The 14,281-nt window shown below is 35.7% G+C and overlaps 1 protein-coding gene across 1 annotated transcript in view; it reads left to right on the plus strand.

Annotated features, from left to right (window-relative positions):
• The first annotated feature begins 11,831 nt into the window (after window positions 1-11,831).
• SPEF2 (sperm flagellar 2) overlaps window positions 11,832-14,281 on the plus strand; it is a 173,060-nt gene continuing 170,610 nt past the window's right edge. The window contains exon 1 of the mRNA XM_059416314.1: window positions 11,832-12,032. Within this exon, the coding sequence (XP_059272297.1) occupies window positions 11,832-12,032 (201 nt within the window). The remainder of the gene's footprint in view (window positions 12,033-14,281) is intronic.

The raw sequence follows: 14,281 nt of genomic DNA on the forward strand, positions 1-14,281 counted from the left end.
TGCCAATTTACCATTTGATAAACTGGCAACTTTACTGTTAAAAATCCATTCTCATGCACTGTTAATGGGAAAGTATATCAGGGTCATATTCCTGGAAAACAATTTTTAACTGAGTATAAAGAGCCTTGAGAGTGTCCTATCCTTTGACCTATTTCTGAAAATTTAACCTAGAGCAACAACTCAAAATGTGAACAACTGTACACAAGACTTCATCCATTTATATTTTCAATACCAAGATCTTGTAAACATACTAATTGTCTAAAAATGTAAAGAAAGTATGTAGATTATGGCATATGTATTCAAATTATTAGGCAAGGACTAGAAATATGTGTATGGAGAGTATAAAATGTGCAAACAGAAATCCTGGGTGGAAGGAAATATACCCAGATCATTAAGGAGTAGCAACCTGTGTGGTAAAGTTCACATTGCACAACTCAAGGAATGGCTGCTCACATGCTCCCTACAAGCTAAGCGTCTCCCACTGCCCCCCACCCCCATCCCGAGCTGTGTAATAACACTGGTGAGATTATTGAAATTTTCATTCTCCTTGACTAGAAAGCACATGTTCCCTTCTGGCTGGCTAATGTGAAGGCTACCCCAAAGGGAATTTTCATGAGGAAGACACAAGAAAACTAATAGCCAAATGAGAGATGTGTCTTGAATGCCCAAAATTAAAGAGATGACCACATGTACTGGAGATGCTCTGTCAGCTTCTGGGAAATAAAATCTGTAATCAGAGTAACAGAGAGACACCGTGGGATGGCTTCCCTGTTTGTTAACACTAAAGATAATAAATACTGTAAAATAAAGGAACAAGTTTAATGGTCAGCGAGGGAAATCTTAACTTCTATTTAAAATCAAATTTCCACCTGTTAGTGCAGAACCTAGTTTGATCAATTCAGGGTAAGTGGATTTTGCCTCCGTTGTGTCTGACATGAATTCAGTGAAATCAGGGCCTCCTTTGATCCCTCCTGCCCCTTTTCTCCCTGGAAGACCCCTAAGCTCCAGGCCTGCATTGTCCTACCATCCCTGGGGAGACATTTCTGGTGCCAGACCATTGGGATCCATCCCTGCCGGCTTCCTCCACTGGGTCTCAATGCACTTGCAGGCATGGCCGCTGCCCTCACCAATTTCCAGGCTGAATAAAGATCTACCTTGTCAGGCAATGCCGAAAACAGTGCCTGTCATACAATAAACACCCCGTAAGTACTTGTTAAATAAATGAATTAGCACCATTTCCGCAAGGAAGTAGGTGATAAGATAGTTAAGATATAGGAAGGAAAGGGAAAGAGGTTCACTCCCTCAGACTTTAACTTCTAAAAGAATAATTAATCAAATATATTGGCTCACTATGTGCAGAGCACTGTGGGAAGCTTCAAATGCATAATCCAGATTGATTTCTAACTGAGCTGTGATCTGGGATCCCCAGGCTGTTCCATCCTGCCCACTTGAAATGGGCTGATTGACACGGAAAGCAGAAGATTTACTATGTTCTCAGAAATCTCCTTTTGCAAAGCATCCTTTAAAAAAAAAATTAACTTTCTACTCAGGTTTATGTATGCATTAGTAAGCTCTCTATAGATGTTTCCTTTTGAAAGAATCCAGGGGCATGTCTATAACCTTTATAATTCCAGAGGCTGCCTGAAAATTTATCTATACAAAATACTTCAGAAGTTCTCCACCTGATATGTCGCGTGAAAAGTACAAGTAATAAAGCTTGAAATCAGGCAGTTCCAGTTAATCTCTCAAAAAAAGCTAATACGTTTATTTAACTTTTTCCCATTGTTCTTAAAGAGGAACAGGAGAAAGCAAAGGCACTCGCTACCTAGGCACCAGTGTTCCTTTATATAATACCACAGAGAAGAGATTTGGTTGGAATTTTTGAAAGGCTATGCTCTCTTACTTTGCTTCCAGAAGAAGAGCACCCATTACAATCATTATCTGTACATTTTTAGCATGACTAGCAAGTTAATCATTCCTCAAAATTTACCCCTGAAATTCTGAAGTTATATAGTAAATTTATTACTATTATTATTATTTTATATAGTAAATTTAAAGGTGGTGACTTGATCTCCTATTTGGATGGAAAAGACAATAGGGCACTTAGAACTTAATCATTCCTCCTCCCTCAACTATCTAAAGCTTCCCCAAAACAAAGGAATTTCCACTGCAACTCTGAAGTTTAGCTATTGTAACATACTTAATTATAGATTGAATTGTTTCTGGCTTGAAAATATTAAACCTATTATTTACTTCAGAATGCACAGTGGTTAAAAATCCTTGTTTAAAATGAATTATACAACCATATGTGCCATAATGTGGATTACACATTTAATATACACAAGGCCTTGTTTTTTAACAAGATTCATAAACAAATAGTACATTTGATTAATATCTAACTATTATAAAGTACTTAACAAAGGTGCTATCAAAAGCATTTGGATTACTTAATGATATTGGAACAGATTAACAGAAATGCCATAGTAAGTAAAATTTCCTTTTTTGCAAATCTAATTAAATTTTCCCTGGGGAAAAAATGTGGCAAGACTTTTTTTTTTCTTTAATTCTCCACCTTCCTTGAATCTCATATTTCAATTTTAAATACTTAAAATTTTTTTTAATTTTTTTAATTAACATGTAATGTATTATTTAAATACTTTTTTAAGTGCATTAGGGCAGCATTTGGAAAGGAGCCAGCTATGTAAAGTGGCTACACAGTATGTGTGTGGTTTGAATGTACTCCCATCAAGTGATGGTGGTAATTTTTTAGAGCCAAGGGAGTAGATGCTGGGGTTCAGAGGGTTGTGCCTCCAGATCTGAGAAGTCAGCTTTAATGGATAAAGCCTCTGTCAAACCTTCAAGACTTTCAGTCTCCATGAAACAGTTCTCCTCAAGGTTTATCTTGTCCAACTCCCTTGCCCTGCCAGTTTAAAGTCTCTTCTTCTCATTGAGCTTTGATGACTTGATATGAGGTCTGTTTATGGACTCATTCTAACCACAAAATCTGGTGTCTGTCTGTTTTTCCTACTCCACTGTAGACACGGGAGAGAATGGCAGTGAAAAAGGCAAATAATTCTTCACGTTACTAGGAAAATAATTTGAAATGCATAGTACCCCTCAGAAGGGTCTCTGACAACATTTGGGGGACTGCAATTTTATAGAGAACAGATAAAGTGAAGAACAGTGGTTCCTCTGGTCCTGTTCCTAACTATCAGTCTTCTTTTTTAGAATGTCCTAGAAGGGAAAGATCAAGAAAAAGCGAAGAAAGTCTTCCCTCTACTGTGGGGAAAAAATGCACCATGACCTTTTTCTCTGTACTTTGAAAAAGAAATGAGTTTTCTATTTCACTTCTACTTATAGGAGAAATGAAAGTGCCTGCTTCATTTTCTTTCAGACCAGACTTTCCTTGAGTAAATGAACATGAGATTGATTTAACAAGCTAGGAACATTTAGCAGCAGCTCACGATCTCTGCAACATGCCTTAGAAGAGAGTCACAAAATTTCCCAAGAAAAAGGATTCTCAAGAGAGAAAAGGGTTTTGGTTTTCCTGATGGGAATTTAATCACAAATTAACTGTGAGCACCCTGAAAGGAAATAACAGTAGCAAGAGGGTCAACCTTGCCATAAGTATTGTACTACTAATACTAATCCTACTACTAATAATATTTTAGTTATGCACAGTTTAGACTTTCATCCTTTCTAGATTCCCATACAGGCAGTAGTGGTCCATATGGTAAGAAAAGTCTACAAGAGGAATTTTATATAAGGCAAATTGTTGCCTCTACTAGGGTCCTGGAAAAATAGAATCCCAGAGACACAGGACGGGGTATGACTTTTCATCCAGACTTCTCATTTTGCATATTGAGTAATCAAGTTCCAGGGGGTTATGTGACTCATCACAAATAACACAATATCTAGTCTTTCAAAGAAAAAGAAAAAGGACTAGAAGACAGATCTCCAGACCCTTAGTAGATGAATGTTTTTTATTACATCCCTGCACTTAATTAACTGTAATAATAGCTCACAGTTACAGATCCTTTACTTGATGCCATGCACTGTTCTAATTTGGTCTGCTCCATTTTGAAAAAATAATTAATTTTGATTCTAACACACTATTTTCTTTTTTGTTTGTTAAAACTCTGCTGCTTTTTTCTAATTTCTTGAGAGAAGAACTTAGCTTACTGATTTTGAAATTTCTCATTTACTGACACGTTCAGTTAAGGCAATACATATTCTGATTTACATTGTTTTAGTTATATCCCACAAATTTTTATATGTAGTACTCTAATTGTTTCTCAGTTCCAAATATTTTATAATTTCTGCTGTGATTTTGTTTCTGATGCATTGATTATACAGCAGTACACGTGTGTGTGTGTGTGTGTGTGTGTGTGCACATACTCACCTAGGATTAATTTTCAAGAACAGGTTTTATGGGGAAAGGGCTCATTTGTTTTGTTTGTGTTTTTATTTGTTTTTTTTTCCTCACCTAAAGTCCGTATTGTACATCAGAGTTTACTTTTGGTGTTGTATATTCTATGGGTTTGATAAACGTGTAATGATCTATATCCACCATTATAGTGTCACCCAGAGTATTTTCACTACCCCTCAGTCCTCTGCGCCTCACCTATTCATCCTTCCCTGCCCTATAATGCCTGGCAACCATTTATCTTTTTACTGTCTCTTTGCTAGCACTTAGTGTTGTCCATATTTTGGATTTTGGATGTGTAATCGTACCTTATTGTTTTAAACTACAATTCCCTAATGACATATTTAATATGGACTGAATGTGCATAACCTTACTAACTAGCCCCCATTTACCATTAGTTTCCCGCATATTTGTCTTCTTCAATTTGTCACACCTGGAAACTCTAAGTCCCTTTCTTTTACTTTGTCACTTCCCTTTATAATTATCCTCCTCTGTCAAAATGATTTAAAATCCTCCAAGCTGAGGCACCTGGGTGGCTCATTCAGTTAAGTGGCCGACTTTTGACTTTGGCTCAGGTCATGATCCTAGGGTCCTGGAATAGAACCCCACATGGGGCTCTGTGTTCAGTGGGGAGTCTCACTGAGGATTCTTTCTCTCCCTCTCTCTCTTCTGCAGCGCCCCCAATCCCTGCTTATGATTTTGAGCTCTCTCAAACAAATAAATACATACATACATACATACTTTTTTAAAGCCTCCAAGCCTAGCAGTCTCTTTGCAGGGTTTCTTTTCCCTCTGTAAAACTACTCTCTGCCATATTAAACTTATAACATCAAATACATTTGTGTGATTTTTCTCCTGTTAATTTGCCTACTGTCCATTTATTTCTCAGAACCACTGAGAACCCAAGAAGACAGAGGAGAATTTTCCTTCCCCACATGGTTTCCTTCAAAAACATTACCTTTCAATACAGGTGATTGTAATGTTGGGCAATAACACAACTGACAAGATTGTGGTAGAGAATCCCACTGCTAAGAGCTCTCAAGTATCTATGAGGTGCTGAAACAGAAATTCTCCATTACTTTCTAGATTTTTCTATTATCAAGCACAACAGTGTGTACCCTGACTCTTCCCACCTGTGCTGAGTGAGGATATGTTACAATTTCCATCTTCTTTGCCTTTTCTTGAGATTTGTATTGCTGTTGGTATGATGACCATTTCTCTGCTTATCTCCAATAACTTCCTCATAACAATCTTCATGAGACCAAAACATTCTTAAGTAGAATCTTGAAGTCAGTAAAACCTAATGAATTCACAAAGTGATACAGTTGAAAAAGAGCTTTGATCCAGAGCTTTCATCCAGACCAACACAGTCCACATACAGAAAAGGGAACTGAAGTATAGCAAGATGAGGTCAGAAGTAATAAGGATGGTAACATCTTTTGGAACAATGGCCAGGTGAGCAAATATGAACTCTGGGATTAGAGACCAAGTCTATTTTTGTGCAGTTACTGAACTTTTTAAAATACTCATTAATCCAACCATCTGCATGATCACATTTAACCTGTATCTCTTCAGGATCTGCTTTCCTAGGGAGTCTGTGTCCGTCTAGCTTTCAAATGCCTCAACCCTTCGTCCAGATTGTACCAAAACCTTCAACATATTTGGGAGCATGTTATTTCTGCTCTCCTATTCCCCTTGAGCTCAAAAAAGTTGTTCATTTCTCTCTTTTTTCATAATGTTTCTATCTTCTGTACACTCATTATCAAATGACTCTAGCCATAAATCTAGGTACTTACTAGTCAATTGAATCATAATTTGGGGGACAATAAAGTAAAGGGAAATTCAGTCACTTGGCATTTTCTATTGATGATGATTATTGACCCATGTTTTAACCAAAGGAAATATCCCATATTAAATTTCCATCTATGGTCTTTTCCCCCACTCGCTCTTTCTCTAATATAAGTAAGGCACCTAAGAAAAACACCAACTCAACACCACATTGTAATTAGGTGATGTTTTTAAAAATGAACACTTTTTTTTTTTTCCACCTGGTTCTTGGTTGTTACATCTCTAGCCATATTTTTCCCTCTGTATATGTGGTTATCATGGAGAAAGAGGTATATAATATCACTCCTTATTAAGGTTTTTTGTCCATTACCTTTTAAAAAGTTCTTTGGTTTCCTTTCCACTCCATACCCAATGGAGTAACTCATGGTAGTTCAAATTATGTATCAGTTCTGCAAGTCCTAATATTATCTTGTTCAGATTTTTTTTTTGAGTTTTCCCTTATGCAACACCTTTTATCCTCAGATGTCATCCTAAAGGTCATGCTTAACTTTATGTAAATTTTGGAAGAAATACAAATTTATCCATCTTCTCCCACCTTCCCTTCATTAGTCTGCCTTCCATTTCCAGAATAGTTATTCATTTTGCTCTGTTCAGCTCATCTCTAAGTTCCTGCACTCTATCCCTGCTGATCTCTTTCAAGATATAATAGATGGTTATGGTTTAGAATAAGATGCAAGATGTGATCGCTTAAGTTTCCAGTGGTCTTTCTGCTAATAGAGGACTCCTGCCTTCCAAAAAACTTCATGTTAATAAAGACCTCACAATTTCCAAAAGAAGACTCAGAATAACAGCTTTTGGAGTTAAATGATATACACTGGGTTCATATTTTAAGGAATTTTTAATGTAATTGTGACTTATTCTGATTATAAACAACAGTGCTTCCAAATGATCAGACATTTTCAAACTGTAATAGAAGCCCAGTAATCTCCTCTCTTTCCATTTTTTTTGTGCAATTTTTATACACACCCATGTAAATGCATATATATGCATATACCTATGTAGTTTTGTATATGCATACATGTATAGCAGAGAATGTAGTATATAAATTGATATATAAATATAGCATAAGTATATAAATATAGACCTTTCTTTGTATATAGTTTTCTGATACAGATTATTTCCATTATTTGACTGACAAACTATTTAAATTCATTTCCAATAGACTTGTCCTCATGATACTTTTGTCAAAATAAAAATTCTATTTTGACTGATAAAATAAAGGTACTTGCAAAGCAGTAGAGATTATTCTAATTATTGGTCATCACATCATCACTTTTTTAGTATACATGATAATCATTAATTTCCAGGTAGCTGTTAAACCTGCCTTGACTTTGGAAATGCCCTAAGTAATTTCAATAGGGATTTTTGGTGAGCTTGGCAGGAATTTCTTATAGAAAGAGATCTACCTGGTAGATATGAAATTAGTAGTACTTGAACACTGCGTTCCACTTTCCAAGAACAAATCAGGCAGAAGAAACCAAACTTCTTAAAAAGCATATGTGCATTTCTATTATATATTTCTTTTTTTTTCTATTATATATTTCATCACAGTTTACCTTTGTCATTTGAGTGGTTTAGAATAAATACAATTTTGAAGGCCTATTATAAGTGAGGTAATATACAGTAGGTAAAGCTAAGTAAAGATAAACCATGAGAGACTCTTAGTCATAGGAAAGAAACTGAGAGTTCCTAAAGGGGAGGTGGGTGGGGCATGGGGGTAACTGGGTGATGGACATTAAAGAGGGTATGTGATGGAATGAGCACTGGGTATTATTAAGACTGATGAATCATAGGCCTGGTCCTCTGAAACCAATAATACATTATATGTTAATGAACTGAATTTAAATTACAGAATGTTTAAATTTCAAAAAAAAAAAAAGAAAGAAAAAGAATAAAAGAAACTGAAGTTGACTTTGTGCTCATTGAAGTGTCTGGATCTCTTTTTGGTACAGTTTGATCCAGTCTTCTCAAACTTTTTTTTTTTTTTTTTTAGATTTATTTATTTGAGAGAGAGAGAGAGAACCCCCGAGTAAGGGGGGGAACAGAGGCAAAGGGAGAAGCAGACTCCCCACTGCACAGGAAGGCAGATAGCAGGGCTAGATCTCAGGACCCGTGGATCATGACCTGAGCAAGAGGCAGACTTAACTGACTGAGCCAACCAGGTGCCCCATTCTTCTCAAAATTTAAAGAATCTGTTAATTTAATCATGTTCTTAGATCAGATATATTAAAATGTGGTATGGGAATTGGTAGTAGTCAGAGCAAATATGAGCCTTCCTTTGGATTTGAGTTCCCGATAACAATCAAAACTAGCATGATTTAAAGCATCCAGGATCCAGTTACAACCTTGAGAATTCAGCCATCTCCCAAAGGTCACTTAATCTGAAGGAATTTTTTTGTTTTTCCTCCTAGGGGATTTGACTTACTAAGAGCAATTCTCCATATACTGTGGAATGCTAGGGTGAAACCTGTGCATGTGGATTCCAAAGATTCTGTAGAAGAAGACTTTCAAATTCTATTAAAGTTTGTAATCTCCATGGAGGTCTTAAGAATATTTTCTGTCAAATATGATTCTTTACTCTTTCAGAGGTCATAAAAAGTGGTAATACCCTAAAAAAAATGACTTAGGCTGAAAAAAAGACATTCATAGATACTTTTCCCTCTACACATACACACACACACACACACACACACACTCACATACCTTCCAGCTTACTGACATTCCAGTGTGGAAGGGTTGCAAACACCATGGAAACAGGATTCATACTCAAGTGGGCCTGCCTAGGTGTCAGGGTCTGGGACAGAGCTTGGCAAAATAGGTCCAACCTATAAGGGACATTCACAGGTCTATTTACATACTGTGGGCTTTCCATAAACTGTAAAATACTGTTCTTTCTCAAATTTTATGCTTCCTATTTCTTTCAGCATAAAATGTTCTTTCTTATGTGAAATGATGGCTGGAGAAGATGCAGTATTTGTGTTTATGTTCTTCCTTGAAAAAAAACAAAACAAAACAAAACAAAAAAGAAAATTGGCAACCTTACACCGGCTATCAAATTTGCTTTTGGAAAATTACCACCTGGTAGAATGCAAAAGTCTGGAAATCAGTACCCAGCATGAAGTGCACACACTCCCTTCAATTGTTGCTAAACGATAGGGAATTATCATCCTGGGTTTATAAGCCATTCCACAGACAATTTTATGTTATTGCTCTAGCCAGAGAGACTCCCTCTCTACCTTCTCTACAAAAAACAAGCAAACAATCAAGCAAATAAGAGGGAATGGAGCCATTGTATAATTATATCTTATTTCATAGAGTACTTAAATGGTTGAAATGTTACAAAAATAACAAATTTTTTGTCTCTCCCATGTTCCCTATAAAATCAGTGATTTTCCTTGATATAAAAATATGGCATAATTATATAAACTTTTTTAGTTATCCTGGAAAATGGTTATAAAATACTAATTTTCAGGTAATATATTTGAAAATGTACCAATAGAAAATTTACAATGGGAACAGGTTAATTCAAAAATCAATGAGAGCTGGACAGAACCTAATGCATCATGATAACAATACAGATATGCAGTAAGAAGAAAAATAAAAAGTAACTTTCTTCATAGGATTGTTGAAGAATCCAAAGAGCCAATTTGATTTTCCACAGTACCTCTAGCTCCAGTGGTACCACTGCATAGTCAAATAATCAGCTTTCAATGCCTGCTTCCCTTTAAAGTGGACTTCGGGTTTTGTTTTTTATATACCAATTATGCTAATTTGGTCAATACAGTACTTTTTAAGTTTTCTATATCCTTCATGAATATCTTATCTACTTTATCAACTGAAATAAAGATACTGAGAATGACATATTAAAATCTCTAATTAAAATTTTAGGTACTTTGAATTTTAATTTTACATAATTTTACATAATTACATAATTTACATAATTTTACATAATTTTAATGTTTTAATGTTTTTTAATGTTTTAATGTTTCTTAATTCTGCCAGTTTTAGGTTCTGTTATTGGGCATATGAAAAATAAACTTAAGATAGTAAAGTAGGACTTGGCTTCTCTGAAAACTTCAGGATGGGAAAATAAAAAATTAAAGCAGAACATAAAGCCGGGGGAAATAAAAAAACTGATTTTTTTAAGCTCTTAAAAATAAAGAATTTAAAGCAAAGAATTCAGATAAAGGGAATTTGGCTTATCTGTCTCAGAGAATATATGAATTACTTTTTCTCATATGGTACCAAGTTCTTTGTTTTATTTTGTTTTGTTTTTAACTTGATGTTGTTTCAAATCTGATTGCTCTCTAAGATTAGAAATTTAAGTGTTTGCCTGAGAAAGATGCAATCCATACATAAGACTAATCATGTGGACCTGGAATATGAGAGACCACAGAAGAAGAAGTCAGGTCTGCTTCCACAGAAAAGACTACAAATATTTTGTGGTAGAACCAAACTTTTATGGTGGTATTGTTATTTGCCATAAATAACAAGAGATCAAAATCTTCTGCACAGCAAAGGAAACAGTCAAGACAAAGAGGCAACCAACAGAATGGGAGAAGATATTTGAAAATGACAGTACAGACATAAGGTTGATATCCAGGATCTATAAAGAACTCCTCAAACTCAACACACACAAAACAGACAATCATATCAAAAAATGGGCAGAAGATATGAACAGATGCTACTCCAATGAAGACATACAAATGGCTATCAGACACATGAAAAAATGTTCATCATCTCTAGCCATCAGGGAGATTCAAATTAAAACCACATTGAGATACCACCTTACACCAGTTAGAATGGCCAAAATTAGCAAGACAGGAAACAACATATGTTGGAGAGGATGTGGAGAAAGGGGAACCCTCTTACACTGCTGGTGGGAATGCAAGCTGGTGCAGCCACTTTGGAGAACAGTGTGGAGATTCCTCAAGAAATTAAAAATAGAGCTTCCTTATGACCCTGCAATTGCACTACTGGGTATTTACCCCAAAGATACAGATGTAGAGAAAAGAAGGGCCATATGTACCCCAATGTTTATAGCAGCAATGTCCATGGTCACCAAACTGTGGAGAGAACCAAGATGCCCTTCAACGGACGAATGGATAAGGAAGATGTGGTCGATATACACTAGGGAGTCTTAGGCCTCCATCAGAAAGGATGAATACCCAACTTTTGTGTCAACATGGATGGGACTGGAAGAGATTATGCTGAGTGAAATAAGTCAAGCAGAGACAGTCAATTATCATATGGTTTCACTTATTTGTGGAGCATAAGAAATAACATGAAGGATATGGGGAGATGGAGAGGAGTAGAAAGTTGAGGGAAAATGGAGGGAAGATAAACCATGAAAGACGATGGACTCTGGAAAACAGTCTGAGGGTTTTGAAGGGGTTGGGGGGTGGGTAGTTGGGTGAGCCTGGTGGTGGGTATTATGGAGGGCACCTATTGCATGGAGCACTGGGTGTGGTGCATAAACAATGAATTCTGGTACACTGAAAAGAAATTTTAAAAAAGAGAGAGATGGAAGAGCCTAAATCAACACTCATTTGGAAACATGTTGAGGAAGATGTTGGATGTTTCCCAAACTGAGTTGCTAGCAAAGCTGCAGGTGGTTGCTAAGAGTCAGGCATCTGGAACAAGAGTTAAAAGGAAACTAGAGACTTTGAGCTTTCAGAAGGGAGAAGAAGGTGGAAAGATGGCAAGAATAGGGGGTTTGTGGAAGTTGGTGACTGATGCGCTGTACCCTGAAGGACAGGTAGGATTGGCTGAGACAGGAAGTAGACAATTTTTTTTTAATTTTTAATTTTTTTTTTGCAAAGTAAGGATATAGAGGTAGGAAAGTTGGGACCTGATAAAGAAATGGGAGCAAATTGTGCAAAACTAATTTGTGGCTTACAGTTAAAGCTGCATTGAGGCTAGACTGTACAGCACCTTTCATGGGCTCTTCACCCTCCAGGATAGTGGCTCCAAAAATGTTTCCTAAAAGAACCCGACATACTTACCTTTCCTACCAATGTTCTCTGATATATATATATATATCTTATATCATATGATCATATATATATTTAGATTATACATTAAGATATATAATATATATTCAGATATATATATCATATGATCATATATATTACATAGATCATATATAAAGATTATATATATTAGGATATATATAATATATATTAAGATATATATATCATATGATCATCTAGATATATATCACATATCATATAATATATATATTAAGATTCATGTATTTATTTGAGAGAGAGAGAGAATGAGCAAAGGGAGAGAACCCCCAGGCCAACTCCCCACTGAGCATGGAGCCTAAGGAGAGGCTCCATTCCAGGACCCCGAGATCATGACCTGAGCCAAAATCAAAAGTGGGATGCTTAATAGACTGAGCCAGCCACTCTCTGCTCTGATATTTTCTATCCCATTTTAAACTTCATATTTCATTTATAAGGAATTCTGGCATGTCCCACCAATGGAATTACATATAAATCCTGTTAAGAGATCAAGACCCACAGTTGGTACACAAGGCTCTGGTGAAATTCAGGAATGTGTGTGAGCTGAGAAATAGAGCAGGGATTCAGGAAAATGGACTGGATTGTTTGCACAAGGTAACTAGAGGGGAGGAGACAGGGAATGTAGCTTGAGTGGTTGTTGCCACTGGGAAAAACATCTGTTGAATTAATGAATGTAAAGAGAGTAAAGCCATTGCAAAACATGTTGAGAGGGAATTAAAGAATGATCCAAGAGTGATGAGAGGGGAAATGAAGAAATGGATGCAAGATGTTCATGGAGGACCAAATAAGACTTTTAAAAAATCTGTCAATGTATATGTATTTATGTATGTATAAATATTGATTAGTCATAAATAAAATCAAAGAAGCTATATGAAATAATTGTCTCAAAAACTATTTGAAGTCTTATAAGCAAATCTAAGCTACTCAAAACTAAGCTAACCAGTAATGCAATGGAAAAATTCATTCTACCTCAGGAGAAGAGGAAAGAAACATTTGTGTAGCATCTACCAAGAGCCAGGCATTAATATATGCAGTTGCTTGCTTAGTCTTCCCAACCTTGTCAACCAAATGTTGATGTCTTTATCCTACAAATAAGGAAGCTGAGGCTCAGAGAAGTTCAGCTTTTTCCAAAGCTGAAGAGCTAGTCAAAACAAAACCAGATATGAGGATCCTGGTGTGTCTGATTCTAAAGCTTGTGTTTTATTGGTATATTCCAATTATGAAAAATGTTACAATTGTTTTCTGAGAGAATAAGTATACAGTACACAGTACACACTACACAGCATCACTTTTCAAACCAACCTGTGGGCTCAAAACAACTCTTTATAATCTGCCCTTGACTATACAGAGGAGAAATAAAGATTTATAATTAAATGACAGGTAATGTTTTAAAAATAATTTTTATTTAATTTTAAAATTGTTGTGATGCTTACAATTGGATGCAGGAGACAAATATTCTAAAAACTTTAATTAAAAAACAGTGGGGAAGCCATCTCAGGAACAGATGGGAAACTTTTCATGTCTTTAATCATTCCCTCCCCCAAACAATTCCATGAGGGGACAAACATATTATTTACCATATTAACACAAAATACCAACATGAGAGGTGCTAGAAATCTTGCCCTGAGTTTGAATTCCAATGGAAAGGAAAAGATTAAATGTTAAACTTGGACTAATAACCATAGTAGCAATTTCAAGAAAAAAAAAAAAAAGAATAGTAAAAGGCAAATATTTAAATAAAAGTACAATTTTTCATTAATACTTTAATGTCAGAATGTTTTCAAGTTGGATGTTTTAGGCACTGAGGAAAATATGCTCTTTTTGTGAAACGAAGAATTTCACCTTTCATTTTGTAAAGTGTCTTTATGTATCTAACTCCTGTGCATAAACTTGTTTTCACAAATATTAAATGGGCAGTTTGTGTTGTTTGGTTCTGGGTTCCAAAGACAAACACAATAAATAACCCTTTGAAGCAAAC

This window comes from Mustela nigripes, chromosome 12 (genome assembly GCF_022355385.1).
Source record: "Mustela nigripes isolate SB6536 chromosome 12, MUSNIG.SB6536, whole genome shotgun sequence".
In the NCBI taxonomy this organism is placed as follows: domain Eukaryota; kingdom Metazoa; phylum Chordata; class Mammalia; order Carnivora; family Mustelidae; genus Mustela; species Mustela nigripes.